The sequence below is a fragment of the Pollachius pollachius genome, assembly GCF_949987615.1.
Source record: "Pollachius pollachius genome assembly, chromosome: 19".
Classification (NCBI taxonomy): domain Eukaryota; kingdom Metazoa; phylum Chordata; class Actinopteri; order Gadiformes; family Gadidae; genus Pollachius; species Pollachius pollachius.
In genome coordinates, this window is record NC_136952.1 from 4022712 (window position 1) to 4045060 (window position 22349).

At 44.6% G+C, this 22349-nt stretch overlaps 4 protein-coding genes across 4 annotated transcripts; 2 read left to right on the forward strand and 2 right to left on the reverse strand.

Annotated features, from left to right (window-relative positions):
- Nucleotides 1–2009: 2009 nt before the first annotated feature.
- slc18a3b (solute carrier family 18 member 3b) lies at nt 2010–3560 on the reverse strand (the record flags this gene model as incomplete). Its single annotated transcript, XM_079756449.1, has 1 exon — nt 2010–3560. The coding sequence occupies one exon, from the start codon at nt 3558–3560 to the stop codon at nt 2010–2012; it is 1551 nt and encodes a 516-aa protein (XP_079612575.1).
- Nucleotides 3561–8170: 4610 nt separating this feature from the next.
- On the reverse strand, nt 8171–11748 carry rgrb (retinal G protein coupled receptor b; the record flags this gene model as incomplete). The annotated part of the gene is made up of 7 exons (XM_079757544.1): nt 8171–8311; nt 8421–8534; nt 9150–9267; nt 10260–10413; nt 10825–10946; nt 11220–11376; nt 11673–11748. The coding sequence occupies 7 exons, from the start codon at nt 11746–11748 to the stop codon at nt 8171–8173; spliced, it is 882 nt and encodes a 293-aa protein (XP_079613670.1).
- Nucleotides 11749–14029: 2281 nt separating this feature from the next.
- On the forward strand, nt 14030–17782 carry lrit1b (leucine-rich repeat, immunoglobulin-like and transmembrane domains 1b; the record flags this gene model as incomplete). The annotated part of the gene is made up of 4 exons (XM_079756921.1): nt 14030–14151; nt 14479–14939; nt 15836–16141; nt 16716–17782. The coding sequence occupies 4 exons, from the start codon at nt 14030–14032 to the stop codon at nt 17780–17782; spliced, it is 1956 nt and encodes a 651-aa protein (XP_079613047.1).
- Nucleotides 17783–19200: 1418 nt separating this feature from the next.
- Nucleotides 19201–21641, forward strand: LOC307090207 (leucine-rich repeat, immunoglobulin-like domain and transmembrane domain-containing protein 2; the record flags this gene model as incomplete). Its single annotated transcript, XM_079756781.1, has 3 exons — nt 19201–19253; nt 19378–20159; nt 20773–21641. Exons 2-3 carry the CDS (start codon nt 19391–19393, stop codon nt 21639–21641), a joined length of 1638 nt encoding a protein of 545 aa, XP_079612907.1. The 5' UTR covers nt 19201–19253; nt 19378–19390.
- Nucleotides 21642–22349: the final 708 nt, after the last annotated feature.

Below are 22349 nucleotides of genomic sequence, written 5' to 3' on the forward strand. Positions count from 1 at the left end.
ACATTTAAATGAACAAGCATTGAAAATATTAACAATGACATTTAAAATAAAAACAATAAGAAATATTGAAGAAAACAATCTGAAATTGGTGCATTAATTAGCTAAAGTGTCTGACATAACTCGAGTGTATTTCAGCTGTGCATTATCTCCATCCCGGACTCTCAGCTTATAAAAGTTTCACGAATATCGCAAAATAGGTAACAGAGCATTTTAAAATAAGTTCTCCGCTTACCTGAAGACTGGTGGCTGTCCTGTCCTGCTCAAGTGGTCAGAGGGGTGTGAGTGCCATTTCCTCCCGTGCCCGTGCCGTGGTAAGGTCCCATCTCCATGCTCCTGCTCCCGTATCCCGCACGTCACCGTCAGCTTTTACGCGCCGCGGACACACGCCTCGGAAAGACGGTGAAGATACTCGTCTCAACCTTCCCCTTGGGGCAGGAAACTCCTCCCATCGAGATGTGTTCCTGATCCATCTGACAGCTGGCTCACAGCTCGCTCCCAGTGCCCGCTGCCAGTACAGAATAGATAGGCATACTGGCCTCCTCTTTCCTTCTTTTGAAAGATCATTGGATAAGGATGACGGTACACTTTCTTTCAAGTTTGACTCAACTTCTGGTCAAATTTTCCTTAATTCTTGTACATGTATTTGTATTTTTTTTTTAAAAGTTTTTTTCTATTATTAGGTTCTAATATCAGGCCTTCTGAGGCTTTCTGCTCTGCAACATATTCTCTCTCTCTCTCTCTCTCTCTCTCTCTCTCTCTCTCTCTCTATAAATATATATATATATATATATATATATATATATATATATATATATATATATATTCTCTTTTCTCCCCTATCTCTCTGTCTCTGTCTCTGACTCTCTCTCTCTCTCTCTCTCTCTCTCTCTCTCTCTCTCTCTCGCTCTCCCATACTCTCTCTCTCTCTATCTCCCTTTCTCTCTCTCTCTCACCACAACATTTTCTTGTCGAATAATTTAGATGATGGCCGAATATGATCAAATGTATAGCCCAATAAAACTATTTAAAGATGTAGGCCTAATTTTGATTTTAAAAAAAAGTATAATAATAACATCATGAGGCTTTTCATTTTGTGCTTCGTCCTACGACGCACGAATGTTTACTTGGTGGGAAATACTTCGAAGAGTAAATCCCATTTAATTGGAAACATTTTGATGATATCTCCTCTGAATAAACACAAACTGCTAATTAATCCACACATGCTTTGGGTTCATTTACATTTATTAAGCTACATTTCAGGAAGAAAAGATCACACCAAACACACAACATCCTCCCAAAACCCAGTCCACACAGACACACGGACACACACACGGACACACACACACGGACACACACACACACACACACACACACACACACACACACACACACACACACACACACACACACACACACACACAGTGCAGAACAAATGTGCTTAGGTCCACAATCCACATGTATTTCAACCATTTACATTGTGCATAATATCCACATATTTACAAAAAATGCATGATGATACATTTCATTTTAGACGTTCAAAGAAAAAATAAAATTACAGACAGGTCCAAAAGTTTAAAATTGACGAAATACGAAACAACATGAGTTCAGCCTTTGATACCGAGTTATAAAATGAAGTAAAGACTAAAATATATTGGCTACTTCAGTGGGAAAATGTGCTTCTGATAGTTGGTCCCCTATAGTTTTTACTAAAATCTTGTACTTTTCGCTCTATATTGTAATGCACACATAGTCATATTCATAGCTGATTCTGGTCTCTCACAAAAACCCAAACTACACGTCCATGACAAACGTTACATACAGACGTCGTTCTGCACGATAAATCAACTTTGGAAACGGGTCACACCCTCGTCGTGACCTCGGTGATTGGGTGTTAATATTGCACATCAGTAAAACACACAGTAGTGGAAATGATAGGCTATACATTGTCTCTCTCGCCTCCTAGCTCTCCAACTGAATGTTTCGGAGGATCTACGAGCCCTTTGGGACGACTAAGTGTACTCAGAGGACTCCTCCGAGTACGACCTCTGTGCCCTGAACGGGTCGAACCCGTTCTCGTCGACCGCCAGGCATTTACCTGATGAACTATAGCCCTTCTTTTTACCTTTCCTCTCCTCCATTTTAATAGTGTCGTACAGACCCTGCGGAGCCTCTTCCAACAGGTTATCCCTCTCCGAGTGGGACGGTTTCATTTGGCACACGTTGCAGAGCAACAGCAAGGCCGGTGCGTAAAGCACGTTCACAAGACCCATGCACAGATTGAGTTGCGCAAAGCCTAGATTGTGCACTATCTGCCCGGCCACGATGGGCCCCATGGCGTACGCCACGGAGTAGGAGATGTCCGCGATGGCGTAGATACTACCGTACACGGACACGTAGCGGACGTCGACCAGAAAGGCCAGCGTCGGTAAAAGAGCGGTGTCTACCAAGGCGATGCCGAAGCATATGCCGCACAGGGGCGCAATCAACTGGCCGAAAGTTTTGCACGCGGGCACCACGCAGGAGCTGGCCCCTATAATGACCATCCCCACCGCCCCGTAGAACCACTGCAGATGCGGGTGCTTGGCGGCCAGCTTCACGGTGATGTACACGCCCAGGACGTGGGGCAAGAAGGCCGGCAGCCAGGTCAGCCCCATCTCCCACTTGGTGGAGTGCATGGTACTCTCCATCCAGTTGGCGATGGTGGGCTCCAGGAAGGCCAGCGGGATGTTGCACACGGTCAGCGCCCCAGCAACCACGGCGATGTAGGGGTCGATCATGAGCCGGTAGATGGGCGTCCCCACCGGCATGTTCTCCCGGGTGCGGTTGGAGAAGGGCTTGACGACGGTGAGCAGCAGCAAGCCGTCCGCCAGGCAGACCACGGCCAGCACGATGAACGGCACCCGTTTGCCGGCGAACTCGTACAGGATGCCCCCGAAGGGCGGCGCTACCAGGCTGCCGAAGGAGATGAAGGCCAGTGCGATGCCAAGCGCCTTCCTGCGCTCCCCCTCCTCCGTGTACTTGTCGGCAATCATCGCGATGCCCGACGTGTCGGCGAACGCCGACCCCAGACCCTGTAAACTTCGCGCCGCGAATAGCGTGGCATAATTCTCGGCAAAGGCGAATATGCACGTGGATACGAACATGACAGTTAGTCCGATTAAAAGGGGAATGTCGTATCCGACCCGGTCTATAAAAGTTCCCGACAGGGGGTTGACCAGGAGCTGTACAATGGCTTTGGAGGCGAACAGTACTCCGATCTGGACGTCGAGGTTGTCCCTGTTGCTCTTGGCTTGGCCGGTGCTGTTGAACGTGGAGTTGGGGTGCAGGACCAGGTGCACGTGCGCCGACTGCTCGCTCTCAAGGTCCGCCAGGTAATCGGGAATAATCGGCACGATGACCATGTAGAGCATGTTGTCCAGCAGCAGAGCCACGCACACGATCACCAGCATGATCCGTCTCTGCTTCTGCGGGTCCGTGATGGCTCCACCGAACTCACGGGTCTTCTCGCCCATCTCGGACAGTCTCAGGGCCAGACCGGAGGGTCCCCCTTCCGATGCCATGGCTGCGCTGTTTCTTTACTCTCTTCTTCCCCCCGATTCTGCAAAAAGTGCAACTGTGCTTTTCTTGTTTATGACATGGAGCTCACGGCGGGAGATGTACAGCAGCACATTATCTAGGCGCGCGTAAACGTTCAGTGCGTGTGTGGTGGTGTTCCCGTGTTCCCACCTTGGCAGTGCGTAACAGAAAGCTGCGCGCAACTTTGGTCCCCTTCTGTGGCTCCTCGCGACTGGAGGCGGCTTCATCGGTCTCTGCTGGTCTTTGGCTCAAGTGCTCCTCACTGCTCTCCTTGCTCTCGCGCTCGGTGTTGTTTCAGTGACGTGCAGGGAAGATCGTGGAATTTCTTTCCGCGGAATAACGCGGGCATGTGGTGCTCATCTTCAACGGGAAAAGTTGGAATTGCGCGCTTTTCCCGCAGTTGTTCATAACTCTAAGATGCTTATTGTCCGTCTCTATCCTATTATCTGTATGTGTTGAGTGTGTGTGTGTGTGTGTGTGTGTGTGTGTGTGTGTGTGTTTGTGTGTGTGTGTGTGTGTGCGCGCGCGCGCCTGCATGCGTGCGTGTGTGTGTGTGTGTTTGTTTGCGCTGCCAGCAAACTAATGGCTTCTTTGCAATTGGTACACATTTAACAAGCAGGTTGGACTTTTCTTAGCCAGCAGCAATAGCCGCCATTTACGCGCTGGATTTAGCCCACTCTTACTAGATGAGTTATATAGTTATATAGTTAACGTGCATAGCCAAACACAAATTAAAGCTTTTATGACTCATATGCAATCGTCTATCTATGCGTATAGCCTGACATTCGCCTACTTAATCCAACTATAAGGCCGCCTGTAATCGGAATGTTATGAATCAATTAGACTTTCACTGACAGATTGAAATTAATTAGATATTTTTGTATTAAGTCACTATTCGGTGGACTGAGAACTACATTGTAATAAATAATTAGTAATAAGTCATGAAGATGAACAGTTTAGAGACTTCTTGGTTATTATTTGCACACAGAAATACAGAATATAATATAAAATAAGAAAAAATAATTCTGCTGTTAAAATTGTCTAGTTTTTAATTGCCGTGTTTTTATTTGTCTTTTCCTTTTTAAGCATTTGGTTCAAAAGTAAATATGAGTATGCTTAAAAAGTACATTAGAAGTTCATTAGACGTGCAAAAGTGAGCAATGGTTCGTCTTGGCACGCTAGGATGAACTACTGCTGATTCTTTTTAATAGTGAACTCATTTGGACGCAAGAAGTGCGCCTTTACGCACACGAATCAATGGCGACACCTTGTGTTAAGATCCGACTAACACACTTCCTCTTGGGCTACGTTGACTTAAATCGGCCAAATTCTTTAAATGTAATTGATTTACATTAAAGACATAACACCAGCTTTGTAAAATTATATCATTAACATCTGACGCTAAGGCCCTCAATGGGTCTACATTACGAGACTTCCAACTTGATCAATTCAGAATCATAGACATTGGAATAAAGCCTATATTATCTGGTAATTATGGACTGTATAGTTACATAAAATGGGTTTTGTATAGTTATATGTGCAGGTACGGCAGAAAAGCGCACAGCATGAACTAATCCCCTAGGTGGCGCTAAAGTAGAGGAAATTATTATTTAATTATCTAATTAATCTGTCTGTCCCTCTATCTATCTATTCATTATCTTTCTCTATCTGTTATTTGTCTGTCTGTCTGTCTGTCTGTCTGTCTGTCTTGGAATTTACATTTTCACATTCATTTAGAATAGCACATTGTTGGTATTTGTATCTATCCCTGGCTGCGTTTATAGAGCTGATGCATGTTCTTTTCTGTTTAAACCTCTGTTCAAACCCAATCCAATAACGAAAGCACATATGGAATCTCCCATGTCCTGAACGAGAGAGTACCAGACACATGGGCCCGCAGTCCTTCTGCTCAGCCCGCGATATTCTGGTTGATCTTCAGATCACAGCATGACGCAGGTGGTTTGGGGAATTCAGTGTGGCCCTTTGGCCTCGAAGGTTGGGCGGTCAAACACGCATTGTCTCTAAAGTGGAGAGATTAGGGTGGACTGGGACTGAAGTAAACAATTAGAGCAATCCAAAAATGTGCGATGCACAACACAGTTTCAAACACAGTTTTAAGGAAACCCTTAGGCTTTAGGTCTAGATTGATGCCTATGTGTTCATATACATTTTTATAACTTCTTCTTATAATGCTGCACAACAATCCAAGAATTTGCAATCGAAAACACAATTATTATTATTTTTCCAGACTTACAAATAAATATATTTTTTTAAACGGACTCATTAATAACAGGATGCTAAGAACAAATGTCTCTAAATGTTGCTAAATGCTGCAAAAGCGGTCGGGAATGTTTGTGTTTTACCGTCCTAAACTGAAACTATCTATCCCTCACAGCGTTTCAAGTTTTAAGATATAATAATCGTGCACCCTTATCCTCTTCGCTGCCCTCGGAAAAATCAAGTCAAATGTTCCGTTAAATGTACATCATAAAAGTATATCCGAATTCAGATTAAAATGGACGGTAGGCCTGCATTCTTTTGGTACAGAATTGGATCTCTTCTTCAGACGATGTGCGTGGCACGGTGGCAGGGACGATGTTGCAGAGACCACGGAGCAGGGACCACGGGGCAGAGACCCATTGGGGTCCACGGACATGTGCCTGGTGTGCACGTGGCCTAACTGTTTAATGCGTTACTTAATTCTGGCCAACATGGACAACAAAGGGAAACCCAGCGTGTTCCGCCCCGACCTCTCGTTTGACGCGCAACACCTTTACCTGTACTTGGGTGTCACCGATGCCAATTCCACTCACCCGAAGAAGGCAGACGTGTCATTGCCCCAAATCGTGGCTCATTACGAGCACAGGTTCCGCTGTCACCACTCTGCTTATGCGATTGTTGACCTTTCTGCAGGCGGATCAGGTAATTCAATTAGAGCACTAGTACACCAGCAAGCACACACGTGCACGCGCGCACAGGCGAACACGCATGGACAGGCCTTGTTGCTTCATTGGCCATCTTGAGCGCCAGACATAGAGAAGGGCAGTTTGTACAAACTCTCTGCTAATCTGTTGAATTGGACACACAACCCGATAACCCAGTGTGTTGGTGTGACCCTGTGTCTGCAGAGTCACGAGGCGTGCTTTCTGCTGAATCAATTACTGAAAAACTTGTAATTCACACCATTTTCCAGACTTCGTCTTTTTAAATTTGTAAATAATGCGTAATGTCTTTCTATTTTCTTCTAAATTTCTCCAGCCGTACACAAACGGCATGAAATGGTAAGACAGTAATAATTGTTATTTTAATTGTATTACTATACATTTTGTATTGATCATGATGTTTACTGTGGGGTTGTTAATATCGGATTGTGGACGAAAACACATCTAGTTGTTCATGTTGATATTGAGCTGACTCATTATGCAACTCATTAAATCAATAAAAGAGCCAATAGTGAATCTGAGCTTTTGGCTGCATATGAAATCTTTAGAGATTAATTAAATCTGTTCCCACTTAATCCTTATTATGGTTTATCTAGATAAAAATCCGTTGCACTAGAACTATTGGTCAATACAAAACATGAATTTGCTTTCATGCACTTAAGCCTGTTAAAAATATGATTTAGCAAAACGAAAAAGGCACTATTTATTGTTATTAGGGTTTTATGACAAGGATGATATTTCGTGACGAAAATTAAATAACGTCCCTCTTAAAGTGCAAAGGAGTGAATGTTATGTTATAGACACTTTATATGTGAAGTGGTCCGTTCAGTCATCTGGCTATTCGAGAGCACTGAACACGGTGCTTTGGCAGTGTTTCTGTGCTGTGATTGGTTCATCTATTTCCAGAGTGCTCAACACCTATTTCTCTTCCCTGAATTGGTATTGTGAGTGGCTCTCACCCACTAACCATTTCACAGAATGACACAGCCAGACAGTCAGTCAGTCATTCAGTAAGCCAGTCACTGTCTTGCAGAATTACTTTGACAGAGAAATGGAATGCGGGACTCTCTCTCCCCCAATCTCTCTCTCTCTGTCCCTCTCTCTCTCTCTCCCCCAATCTCTCTCTCTGTCCCTCTCTCTCTCTCCGTCTATCTCTCTCTCTCCCCCGATCTCTCTCTCTGTCCCTCTCTCTCTCTCCGTCTATCTCTCTCGCTCTCTGTCCCTCTCTCTCTCTCTCTCTGTCCCTCTCTCTCTCCGTCTATCTCTCTCTCCTAGCCTGCTTCAGGTGAACCCCCTACTAAGATTTGTATGCAATAAGATGTTCAACTACCAATTCAATTATTTAAAGACAACAGCATTAGCATGGAGGGTCAAACAAAATCATGGGAATTAAATGTATTTATTTTATCAGCGAAAATAGACAACGGACATTAGCAGCCTCAGTGCATTTCAACAGCGGTTGAGAATTGAGTTATTCTGTTGGTTTGGTTAATAGGTGTATTGATTTATTCAACAATGGGCAGGCCACTTGTATTAAAGAGCTGAAATGTATTGGTGTGCTTCCAAAACATAACTGAATTGCTTTTGCAGGACATCAATGAACGGACTCTGGCATGTGCTGTGATGCATTGAATTAATATTTCAATTTTTGTTCATTTGATCTTCTTGAACGACGGCTCCACAAATTTCTGTCCGGTCAGGAAATGCCAAACACCACTTCGGTAGGACTCGTTTCCGAAGGAGTAGAGCAGAGCGTTGAAGATTGGGTTTGTCTTGGCCAGCACAGGAAGCACCTATGGGCAGAAGGGTTATCCAAACATTTTCACTCACCGAAACCACCAAAGCCACGGCCACGATCAACAAAACGACGTAGAGAGCTGGGAAAAATGCATGTTCTCTCACCATTCTGAGCTTCGGAGAGACGATCTTGACGTTCTCGAAGCAGGCGTACACACACATGAGGACGTAGGGACCCCAGCACGCCAACATTACCCTCAAAGGCAACTTTGTGTTGAACTGAAAGCACAAACAGGGGTAGATATATAGTTAGCTCTGCTGAAGTGATTGTTGGAGAGACATCTTAAGATGCTTCTGTGCACGTCATCGTCGAAGGAACAAGTCATTGAAAGATCCAATGACCTCAGGTACCATGCTCCAACTGATAATAAACAGGCAGAGATCGATTTACATTTGTCAGAAGAAGGAGGAACCATTTATTGAACAATATATTGAGAACCAAGTGCCAAGCACTAACAACTATGAGGTTAACCCATTCTCTGTGTACAAAAAAGATAGCTAGGATAAGATGCTACACAAGTACTATTTTTAAGTAGGACATACAAGGACATAAAACATACAATACCTGCTGAAGAGGGGTATGGGGGGGTATGGCTGTCTGTTGAATCTATTTAACCTTTACTTCATTGGCCATTGGAAAAATAAAACAACGGTTCTGTGTATACCAACTACAGTTCAGTGTAACCAGCACAGAACTGCATTGTTGCACATCAATGACCCCTTTTGTTCAAAGATTATCCTTACCCTTCTATAGATTTTCCTCCTTTAGTTTGTGCAACAACTTACACAACTACTTTAATAAGAGTCATAATCTTCCCAGGAGGATTAACATACCTTCTGAAGATGAATTTTCCTGAAGTGTTTGTTGATGGCGTCATAGGAGGACATCATGGTGTAGGCGGGGAACAGCAGGTAGAAGACCACAAGGCTCAGCATGTACGTGACGTAGTCCCTGTTCGGGGGAGGATCATGTACAGCAAAAATAGCTGTTGTGTTAAAAACAAGCGTGACCTATGTTAGCCTATAGGCGAATACTGTTGCAGTGTGAATTTTCTTCACAGGCAAATAACATATTGTATTTTGGTAAACATCACAACAATCTTTTATTCAACAGTTACTATCAATTTTTTAGATGTGAAATATAAATATTCCCATTCAACATATTTGAATAGACCTGTCCTTGTCCTCGGATTTGTCTGCATTCTTTATGATTCTGTGTTTTACTTTTTTACTGGATTATTATTATGATTTGGGATTATGACGCTAAAATTAATTGCAAGCTTCTTTCTGTAACGGCTTTGTGTCCCAACCAAAGATCTATCAGCCCTTACTCAAGCGTAGCCTAAGTGTGCATTTGTATCGCCACATTCAGAGATGTGAAGCAACCGAAAGACAAGAAATGCTTGGTTACAAATAACAAAGTAACTTGCACTCAGTCGTTTTTAAATAACATACCTTTTACCTTTACTTGAGTCATTTTTTAACCATAACTTTCCCTTCGGCTTGATGAGGATTTCATGAAGGTAACAGTATGTCTTTGGTAGAGTTTCATTAAAATAAGAGTACGTCTACTTGAGTAGGATTTCATCAAAGTAAGAGTATGTCTACTTAAGTAGGATTACTTCAAAGTAAGAGTATCTACTTCAGTAGGATTACTTCAAAGTAAGAGTATGTTTACTTGAGTAAGATTACATCAAAGTAAGAGCATGTCTACTTCAGTAGGATTTCAAAGTAAGAGTACGTCTACTTGAGTAGGATTTGTCAGTACTGTTTCCACCTCTGGCCCTACTGTGCAGCCTGTGAGCATACAACCATGAAATAAAGCTCCTCAATACAGTATTGCATACGGTCTATTGCACGCCTCAGTGAACGTCATCGCTGGTTGAACCCACGGTGTGGTAACCAGTCACCCATGTTTCCCAGTCACCCATGTTTCCCAGTCACCTGTCTCCGATGGTGTAGTCCAGTGTGCAGCCCACCCTCATTGGCTCAAAGTCGTAGACCCCCCAGCCGATCAGGGGGAGGGCGGCCCAGAAGATGGACATGACCCAGACGATACAGCACATCGTCACTGTGGTGCTCCAGAACAGCTTTTGTCCTGGACAATTCATGGATAGATCTTTTTTTATTTCTATGTTTTTCTCATTTTAAAAATATTAATTTAAAATATATATCTATATATTTTTCTTTATTAAAATGAATATATACATACTTTTTAATATATACTTAAAAATATATTTATTTATTCATTCATTTATTTATCATTAAAAAAAATGTAACACTATTTTTGAATTTCTCTTCGTAAATGTTACAAATATTTGGGAGAATGTGGTAAACATACATGCAAATTATACCCAATGTCTTTGTAGTTTGTTACAAATGTGAATTCAAAATGAGGTGTTTACAAGACATTATGATTATATATATTGGTATATTTATCAGATTGTTAAGGGGCTTGCGTTGCCCTTTGGGGGGTATATACATTTGAGCATGTTGTAGTGGTACTCACTGGTGCAGTACTGGTGGTATCTGTCCCAGGAAATGGCAGCCATGAAGCTGATGGAGGCCAGGACGGAAATCATACCCTGGAAACCGTGGAAGGAGCACCCTGATTGGCCAAAGGGCCACTGCCTGAAAAGCATGCACACTTCACTCAATGCCCAGCTTTCAGCATGTCGACAGACATCTCTCATCATTCATTTTCTCAGGAAATTATTAGTAATTGTTTTTATTTTTCCACGTTCATACCCCAAAACTATTCAACAGAATCAGTTCAGTTTTGATTATTTGAGATGTCTCACCTTGTTCTTGACCACATCCATATCTTTTTTAATGGTAATGTTGTTTTTACCAACACCACCTTTTAATTTAGTTGTGACGTCACAATTTAAAGCGTATCCCTACCTTACATAGCTGGCATAGGCGGCGGTTAGTCCGTTTATATTGAGGCTGAGGTCAGCCAGAGCGAGGTTGAACACAAAGAAATTGCTGGGTGTGCGCATCTCCTTGACTCGGAGGTAGGCCACTATGGTGATGGCGTTCAGGATGAAGCCAAGCATGCCTGGAAGAGAGCAACCCTGATAAACAAACCTATTCTGAACACATTATGTCCACAATGTGAATGTAATTCTGATTGAACTTTGCTCTAACTGGGTTCTATAAAAAGGATTATACTTTCGGTGTAGGTTTGGGAAGTTTGTAAACATATAATTCACGTTTAGATGTGGGTTTAAAGCAGCATTCGACGTTGATCTCCTGTTCCGGAGTTCATTTGGCGTTTACACGCAAAAGTTTTTTTTATCTGATTTGATATCCAAAGCAAATAAGTTGAAAGCCCTCACGATCCCGTCCACTTACCCCCAACCAGAAGGGCCGTGCCGAAAGTAAACATGTCGAACTCCTCGAAGCCCTCCGGTAACGCGTACGCTGCCATGGTTCAAGGGAATCGCACGGATGCAACCGTGCACAAATTATATTTACAATCGAGCTCTAGGAGTGTGTCACAAAGTTCACCAACTCCCCCGGTTTATAAAGGCTCTGTCATGTGAACAGGCATGAAGAAACTAATCTCAGCAAAACCTCTTGAATCCCCCCAAGAATGTCCTAACAAGCCCAACACCCTCTGCAACTTCTGGGGCGCTTCCGCCGCGCAGGCCAACTGCGCATACTGGGCTAATTATTATCTTATAAGCAGATGACGACATAAAGAAACTATTTACGTTAATCGAAAATGTGTGGTCCTTAACTCAAATAAGTGGATCTTGGCTATTATAGGTTGGTAAAAAAAATCGAAAAGGCGAATCTAATGTGTTTAGATGGATTCGATTGTAAGGCCTTTGTGTATTTATTTAATAGCTTTTCGTAATTGTCTTTACTTTTCACTTATGCCTCATTGTTTAATTTTTAACCGTGGTTAAAAAAGAATCAGCAAACCCACGACGTTTGACAAAATAGAAAAAGACGTTTTGACCTTTCTGCCTGAATTTGGTTAAAATGTTACATTTGGAAATTCACCGCTTGCACCACTAATCTGCACTCAGATTACAACAAACCCATTACTCTGATGTCCCAATAGGCCTGAATCGTCCATATTGTTGAAACAGTCCCAGGCCTTTGCCATTTGATATATTGCAAGTTAAAGTGATTATATTCCAGAAGGCTTAATGCCTAATAACTAAACATAGCCTATCATTTATTCGCTACATTTCAGAAATTACATCTCAATTTCGCAACAAATATTTAAACTATTCACACGTATCAATGTTTTCCATCTGCTGTAGAGCTCAATATACTCTTTATAAGAATTTTAGAATTGTAACATGGTATAAAGTGAATTGAAGAGACTGCAGTAACAAGCTACTGCCTTTATGGTCAATGTAAATGTTTTACCGAACCAAAGATGAGTGGTGGTGAAATTCACTCCTTTATCTCTCCCTTATACCATAAAGTGTGGGCTCGGTTCAAAATCCTGATCATGAATGCTCAAAAACCCAATACTTCTTGTCGAATAAAACGACTTTTTTTTTTTTATCAGAGCTGCACATGAAGGCATTTTTGGAACCGTGTGATATATTCGCATGTTGGCCCATAGTTAATGAGGCCTGCACTAATCAGCCCGATTGCATGAAACAAAGCATGTACTGTAAAAGTGGCAGTAGTCGAAGGGCAATGGAGCCCTATTTGCCTATCTTTATCTTTTTATTATTAATGGAGAGATTTAGAGTTGAGAGGGTGAAAGGCTAGGGTGAACTATAGGGCCTTTTAATTCCCATGCTCTTGGCAGATGACACCAACAGATACAAATAATGACATGTTTTTTAAAGTCCACGGCAGTGCTTCAAACCCCCAACTGATGACCCGGAGTGATTCGTCTCAGGTCTCTGCGTCCTAACTTGGCCCAACGTAGGTCAGTCACACGCTCTGACATTCACTTTACCCATGTGGTCAAATCAACACTCAGGTCCTCTGAAAAAAATCAGAAACGTCTCGAAGTTCCTGTCAATGAGGAAAAACGTTCAAATGGATCCACTTTAATTCGATTTATTTTAACCTTTACAGTCGTTCTATTCGTTAGGCAGGCCACATGGTTACCGCAACTGCCATCTAGTGGATTGTATTTTATTTTAGAAATTTGACCCAACTTTTATGTACCTCATAACAACACTTTTGTATTGGCCTACGATTTCTAGTTGTAGATTTCATCAATGTTCTGTTTTACTACGGCTAATTTAAAGCTATTCAGAACGTACCCAGCATGCGTGCATACGTTATTGAGTAAAGTGAGAGGAAAAGTACACTTTAAAATATGTTTTACTGTAATGCATTCAAAAATGCATACAATAGAATGTAATAGTGCAATTGATATTGCCCACTTTATATAGACCTGGAATAATTGTGCACCAATTATGCCCATAATTACACCCCCAATTAACTCCTCTAGTGTTTCTGGTATTCCCTCTAACCTCACAGTGAAACAGTCGGCCTATCAGCTTCCAAGAAGCAATAATCGTGTAAATGAAAATAACCCTAGTCCCTTGGCTAATCCCTGCCTATCCTTTTTATCTCAGGCTGCAGGACACTCAGAGCACCACGGCGCTCTGAGCGGAGACGACACCGCCATGCAATACCACATCGGTTAATACCGGTTAATATCGGTTTGTATCTTTAATATCGGTAGTTTAGTGGAGTAGCATACAGTAGGACAGCAGGGGAAGATGAATCGATCATGCACGGTGGGGTTGTATCTGGCGGTTGTTTGCCTCCCGCTGCTGTGCACTTCGTGCCCACCCCAGTGTAGTTGTTTTTTCCACAAGTTGAGCGATGGATCAAAAGCAAGGTAAGGAACAAACAATAAAAGCAAGATGTCTATGGGCATGCTTTAATTTGAGAATGTCCATGTAGAAAGTCCTCTTGAAAATCTCACGTTTTGCTTTGTTTCATGAGGGATTAACAGCCAAGTTGGTTTTTAATCTTCTTTAGGTGTACTTTTTTGCGAGGTGCTATTTGGTGAATTGTTTCATTGGAAAACAACATTTAAAAGCTTTTTTTCTTCGTTCTTCTCTTCGCTAAACAATTCTCAAGTGTAATGTTTTCAATTCATCAAAATATCGTTTTAATTCTTGGTGAACACTAACACATGCGTGTTTAACTCTCTCTCCGCCAGGAGTGTGCTCTGCAATGATGCAGAAATCACCGTCGTGCCCCCGAATTTCCCCAAAGACACATCAAAACTACGCATCGAGAAGACCGCCATCACCAGGATATCCAGTGAGAACTTCCACTACCTCAGCAACTTGGAGTTTCTGTGGATGTCCTTTAACGCCATCAGTTCTCTGAGCGTGGACAGCTTCCGAGGTCTAAAGAGTTTGGACGAGCTGCGGCTGGATGGCAACGCCATCGACTATTTCCCCTGGAAATCTCTCATGTACATGCCGAACCTGAGACTTCTTGACCTGCACAACAACAAGATGTCCTCCATCCCTGCCGAGGCCACCATGTACATCAAGAACATCAGCTATCTTGACCTATCGAGCAACGCGCTCACCACCGTCCCGGCAGAGATCCTGGAGCTGTGGCTGAGTGTGAAACCAGCCCAGGAGACAGATGCCTCTAAACGTATTCTCGGTGAGGATCAAACTGTTACATATAGTGGAAGGTATTTGTTTTTGTTAAGCCGGCTTGCGTGGCCAGAGGTGGTGGGTTATGTAACGTATTACAGTTTCTTGTCTACTGTGGCGTTTAAAGGTGCATTTAAAGAGATTAGTTGCTCCAATGTGTCCCACTACTGAAAAATACTAATACTGCATAAAGCTTATCCGATCAGATACATACATAGAAAGAATGAGATATACAGATAGATAGATAGATAGATAGATAGATAGATAGATAGATAGATAGATAGATAGATAGATAGATAGATAGATAGATAGATAGATAGATAGATAGATAGATAGATAGATAGATAGATAGATAGATAGATGGATACTTAGACACATAAATTGATAAATAGATAGATGGATACTTAGACACATAAATTGATAAATAGATAACTGGATGGATGGATAATTGAGCAAATTGGTTGGATGCATGGATGGATGAAAAAATGAATGGTCGACTAAAGGGATGGATGGACACATTAATGGTTGGATGGATGAATGGAGGACAACATTAATGGTTAAATGGATGGTTTGATGGATGAATGAATGAACAAATTAATGGTTGGATGGAGGGATGGATGAACACATTAATGGTTGGATGGATGAATGGAGGAACACATTAATGGTAAGATGGATGGATGGATGGATGGATGAATGAATGAATGAACAAATTAATGGTTGGATGGAGGGATGGATGAACACATTAATGAATGGCTGGATGAATGTATGAATAGATGGTTGGATGAATGGAAGGATTCATCCCCTGATGGAGGAATGGACCGATGGCTAGACAGATAGATCGATATTCTAGGTTTTCAGGATTCAAGGCGCTTCCCATCATGACGATCCGTTTACACTGTACAGGTCTCCATGACAACCCGTGGCTGTGCGACTGCCGGCTGTACGACCTGGTCCAGTTCCAGAAGTCCCCGTCGTCCTCCGTGGCCCTCATCGACCCCCAGCTGAAGTGCGCCGGGCCCGGGGTCCTCTCGGCGGTCCTGTTCCCGCAGGCCCAGCTGCAGCGCTGCCAGGGGCCCCGGGTCCACACGGCCGTGGCCCGCGTCCGCAGCTCGCTGGGGAACAACGTCCTGCTCCGCTGCGGGACGGTAGGAGTCCCCGTCCCGGAGCTGACCTGGTCGCGGGCCGACGGAAAGAAGATGAACGGAACCGGTTGGTTCTGACGCTGGGCTACGTGACGGCTGGGGGCGCGACGATTCATCAAGTTCAAATCGCGTTCTTAAAAAAAAACTTTTAATTGTTTCGATTTTTTTTCTGTGGGATTTGTTACTCTTACTGACTGACTGGAGATCAGTAAGATTCATATTTATTTTCCTTGAACAATACAATAGCTAAATAAAGATTATAATTATGATGATCAATACATGCATCAATTAATCACCACACATAGGCCTAGCCTAAAGGAAAGAGCCGTTTATATATTGACTGCTTCCAGTGTTGTGTTGGTCACCCTATAGAATGATTTATTGCTTGTTTAGTGAATAATATAAAACATAAGGAATTTTAAAAAGAAAAATCTCATAATAAATCCCAATCGCAATATTGGCAAAATAATCCCAATTCGACTATTTCCCCAAATCGTTGCCCCCCCCCCCCTTCAGTGGACATCATCTATTGGTTGATGGTCACGAGGGTGTATAAGGCACATGAGGAGATCAAATAACTGTGTCACTTTGCTATGAGGCCATGCTCCGAAATCTGGACTATAATGTTTTCTTTTCAACAGTTCAAGAGGAGATCTCGAAGGAGGGGATCATCTGGTCCATCCTCAGTGTGCCTGCGGTCTCCTTCCATGACTCCGGCCGCTACATCTGCAAGGCCACCAACTTTGTGGGCACTGCGGACGCCCTCATCTCCCTGGTCATCACGGACTCCTTCAGGTCTGAGGAGAATGACGGCGCCGCCAAGAAGCCCAGAGAGAGGAAGACCGGCGGCGGCATCGGGAAGGCGGCGTACCAGGAGAAGCTCGTGGCGCGATACGTGCCTCCACCGACCGCCGCGGGGGCTCAGCCGGCCATCAGACCGCTCAAAGGGGACACCGGAAAATACAAGGTCGAGAGCTACAGCGTGTCTGCACCCGAAGCGGGGGCAGAGAAAAGCCTGGCCAGTCCGCCCGGCGATACCGGAGAGCTGGAGAAGGACGTGCTGGTCAACATGACGGCCGATGCCTCGTCCCTGCAGCAGGTCCCCGAGAGGCGGATCGTGCGCTCGGTCAAGGTGATCGGCGACACGGACCACACCGTCTCCCTGAACTGGCGCGCCCCCATGGCCATCAACACCACCGAGTTCAGCGTCCTGTATGCCGTGTTCGGCGAGCGGGACATGCGACGGATCAACGTGGGCGCGGGCAAGAACCGCATCACCATCGACGGCCTGGTGCCCAAGACCAAGTACATCGCCTGCGTGTGCGTCAAGGGGCTGATCCCCAAGAAGGAGCAGTGCGTGATCTTCTCCACGGACGAGGCGGCCAGCGCCAGCGGGACCCAGAAGCTCATCAACGTGGTGGTGATCACGGTGGCGTGCGTGATCGCCGTGCCCCTGACGCTGATCGTTTGCTGCGGGGCACTGAAGAAGCGCTGCCAGAAGCTGCTGGGGAGGCAGTCCAAGGAGATGCAGGACTCGTATGTGACCTTTGAGACTCTGGCGCCGGGCAACAAGGCCAAGGGGATGGAGGGGGAGTACCTGACCCGGCTGCACCCGGACGAGTCCAACAGGCTGCTGTCGGCGAGGTCCAGCGTGGACTCGGAGGCCACGGTCCGGACCGAGGGGCCGCCGAACGAGTACTTCTGCTGAGACCACGGGAACGACTCGAATGGCGAGAGGAGGAACTTTTGGCCTGGGATTCATCGAGAATCAGGATGATTGGGCTCAGAGATGATGGACAAAGACTTTAAAACACAGAAAGAACCCTATTTGCCGGTCTTTAAAGCTTTGGATGGCACTGCCAGAACTGGATGGATAATGTGACTTTATATTATGCCGCCTTGCGTGATTATACGGGCCACTGATGACATTGTGTAAGCCTACGGCAAGAAAAGGGAAAATGTTTTTCTGTGACTTTAGTTTTTATGAATGACATGTTTATGTGAGATGTTTTTTATTTACTTGTCATGCAGATTGAAAAGGAGTACTGCCCGTGGAATACTTTATTGGTGTTCCTTGGGTACACTGTGTTAAATAATGTGTTTTGTGGACATGATGAGGCAGCATAAGTCATTGTATAGGCCCATTTGTACATATATGTTTAATGTGTCAGGTTTATTTTAGACGTTCAATCCTAAAATGCTGAATATGTTCCAATGTTTTTATCATCTGAGATGTAAATATCTGTTTGAGAATGTCTGTCTGATAAATAAATAATTTTGTATGAAAATGTCTTGACAGGAAATTATTTTAAACCTGAAACTGAATGGATTGTTTTATTATGTGAATCAAAGAGAGAATATATAAATATTCAAATATACTTTTAGATATGTATTCCACCCAGTGAAACCATATCATATTATTCTCCATGTTCACTAGAATTGATTTACTCTTCCTCTTTTTACAATTCAGTTATGTCGACCTTCTCAAATGATCCACTCAATAGTTTACAATGCAAAAATGTATATCTTACATTTAGATGCATAGAGTATCATATAGGCGTTTATTATGTCATAGCATATTGTTGACTATGACGAACACTCCCCAGGTGCATGAAGATCTGATGGTAGCATTATTCTATTCATAGTCTATCCTTATGCATATCCTAATACCCCAAGGCTCCGTTTGTGTCTGGAACAAGAAAAGCTATTTTATCTCTTGCTTTGGCACTGACTGTCAGACTGACAGTCAGTGCCAAATTAATTCAGCCCAATTAATTAAAGTACACTATGAACATAAATTAAATTGCATAAGGCTTTCCGATGTTGGTTCTTACACTAATTATATACAAAACAAAATAAACCAAAATATTTTATTGGAATGAGTGTTGTGAGCAACAAATCGAGACAAGAGATAATTTGACTCATGGCTAAAAATAAACTTTCGCTACGTCTCACATGTCAGTCAAAGACTTTGCGTCAACGAAGATTAAGGTAATAGGCTTTCTTTGCAGCCACCCTCTGGCCACTGACCCGCTCGTCCAGGCCCTGTTCACACGCATCTGAAGAAACATGGCAACGTCTGGTGTCGTGTTATCTATCGTGTTGGGGGTCTGCTTCATAACACCTGGATCCACCACGTGTCTGATCGGTTGCTCCTGCACAGATGACAGCACCGGCAGGTGAGCGACATTGATATTGACATTGATTGTTTATTATTAAATCTGCATACTTCGGAATACATGAATAAACATCTATGAGTAAACTTGAGTGCATCCCCTATTTTTTTGTTTTTGTTTCTTCCAGATCTTTACTTTGCATGGAAACCTCCATGGCCCGCGTTCCAGATAACCTTCCGACCGACTTGTCGAAGATCAGAATAGAGAATTCGCATCTGACCGAGCTGCCGCGTGGGTCGTTCTCCAAAGTGCGTAACCTGGTGTATCTGTGGCTCAACTTCAACGACATCACCATCATGAACGCACAGAGCCTGCAGGGCCTCGCGAACCTGACCGAGTTGAGGCTCCAGGGAAACAAGCTGAGCTCCATGCCGTGGACGGCGTTCCTCGACGCGCCAAAGCTGAAGATCCTAGACCTGAAACACAACCGGCTGGATGTGCTCCCGGAACACGCTCTGAGACACCTACCCGGCCTGACTTACTTAGATCTATCCTTCAACCGGCTGAGTGTCATATCAAAAGACGTTTTCCTCACCTGGCCGCTGTATATTACCACGGAGAAGGCGTGGGGCAAAGAGGGCTTCGTCTCCAATGTCGTGTTGGCGCTGCACGACAACCCGTGGCAGTGCGACTGTCGCCTGAAAGGCTTCGTGGAGTTTATCCGCGCCATGAGCCCTCCCCTCATCCTCATGAACTCATACCTGAAGTGTGCGGGTCCCGACGCCAAAGCCGGGAAATTCTTCCACGAGGTGAACATAAAAACGTGCGTGAAGCCCGTGATCTCTGCCCTCGAGGCGAACGTGAGCGTCGCCCTCGGAGCGAGGGCCACGCTAACGTGCTTGGCCAAGGCCCGTCCCGAGCCCACCATTCAGTGGACGTACAGTATGAAGATTATAAGGGGATTTTCTGGTAAGATTATGTTTTCTATAATTTTTTTTATCATCCATTCAACATCCGACCAACAGCTTAACGTCATATCATATCTCAAACTTGCAGGCAAACATCTGGCCAATGAAGCGATTTAGAAGTCCCCAATGGTATCCCATTTGACCTGCTTACATTTATGCAGGTCCGCACAAGGTTCAAGTTGTGGTCACATTCAAAATATATCACGTGCAATTTAAAGGTGCTGAAGGTAAGATTAAGGAAATAATATATGAGTGTATTTTTTTGCAAATGTTATAGCAATCCGTCCATTAGTGAGGTAACTGTACTGTTATAATTGCTGTTTCGAGATGACTTTGCCTGCTCTATGAGCCCATATCGATTTTAGACCTTCCAGTCTAATTTCTAACCAATCAGGCATCTCTTCCCTGATTGGTTATCAATCATACAGAGAAAGGCGGGGGGGAATGGAGAAGAGTGTCAGGGGACATTTTATGGGGTTGTTATGTTTCAAAATGTTGCCCTGTTCTTCTCGCTCTTTACAACTCTTGAATCTTACCTACAGCACCTTTAAGTGTAGCGGGCCTTGTTGAGGCTTGCTGTGCTTGGCTTGACAACCAAGTTTTTATCTTCACAGTCACGGAAACACACGAGGAAGAGGAGAGGGTCAGCTCCAAGCTCCTGATCCCCTCTCTTCATCTCTCTGACCGCGGGCTCTACACCTGCATGGCCACCAACTTCCTCGGAAACTCCTCAGCCACCTTCTGGGTGGACGACCCGGCCCGCAATGCCTCCGATCCCGCCCCCTCCCCCGTCTCCACGCTGCCCCCCGAAGACGAGAACGTCCTCATCGACGTCCGCATCGCCAAGCAGACCCTGTACGGGTTCACCCTGGAGTGGCACGCGGCCAAGCAGCAGCCCCCTCCGGACACCTGGTTCACGGTCCACTTCGGGAAGCACGACGCAGCCCGGAAGGAGACCGTCCACATCGGGCCGGGCGTCAACAGCTACTCCGTCCGGGAACTGCAGCCCCTCACCAGGTACGAGGCGTGCGTGGCGTGGAGGAACCAACCGCCCCTCCGGGGCCAGTGCGTGGCGTTCGTGACGGGCAACGGCGTGAGCGCCATGGAGCAGCGCGAGAGGCTGATCCACATCGTGGTGATCGTGTGCGCCATGGTGCTGGCCGTCCCCGCCGGCATGTACGCCTGCACCACCGAGGCGCGCTTCGGCTGGCCGGCGTGCTGCAAGAACCCGTGGAAGATGCGGGGCGAGGAGCTGAGGGACAGGGCGAGACGGAGCACCTTCGACAGCCTGCAGGGCGCCTCCGACGAAGGGCTGTGCCCCGACTCGGCGGAGGGCTGGAGCGCTGGGCCCGGGACTGAGGACAGGCCCAAGGGAGGGAACGGGCTCAGCTGCATTAGCTTCGACATGACCACTAAAACGACAACAACATCGAGTGAGATGAATTCAAATTCCCAAATTGGATTAGACTCTCTGTCGGTTTAGACGTAGCTCAGGTTCTCAGGTTTCTGATCTCAAGATGAACTTTGCCTTTTTCCTTATTTAAAGGAGAGCCTGTTGATTCACATGTTGTTGATTCAAATAGCTGAATGTGTGTTTAGGACTACGCATGAGTACTTAAGGCTTAGTTACGGCTCCACGTCGACGCAACGCAAGGAGGTTTACGGACCCATTACGTGCTTGCGTACCCTCCGTGCGTCCACCGCAAGGGCCTGACGTGCGCCTCCCAAAAATTGTTACCTTGCCAGGAGGCGACGCAACAGCAACGGCTGTGATTGGTCCACCAATAAAACCTGACGCAGAACCGAAACAGGTTCACTACTGCGTCGAAGTGTCTGCGTGGTCATTGCGTTGCGTCGACGTGGGAGCATTAGTGAGGCTTTACTGTTTAATGTGTCTTCAATGTTTTGATAAATATTGTGAATAAGTACACTAGAATCACCACATGCATGCCTTTGTTTCCAATGATTTAACAAAAAACTGCTTTGAATTGAAAACCTCTAATCATAGGGAAATTAATTAAAGTTGATTATTTCTTGTGATAATGAATATGGAGGACTTTTAATTTGGCGTTGCTTTTCTTTCGGAATCTCGCACTGGGAACAGAATGAGGTGGATTAACAGGAGGGCAAAGATAAAGGTTGCAAATTTGTTTTTAGCACAATCATTCAGGGGATTTGTTACATAAGCAAT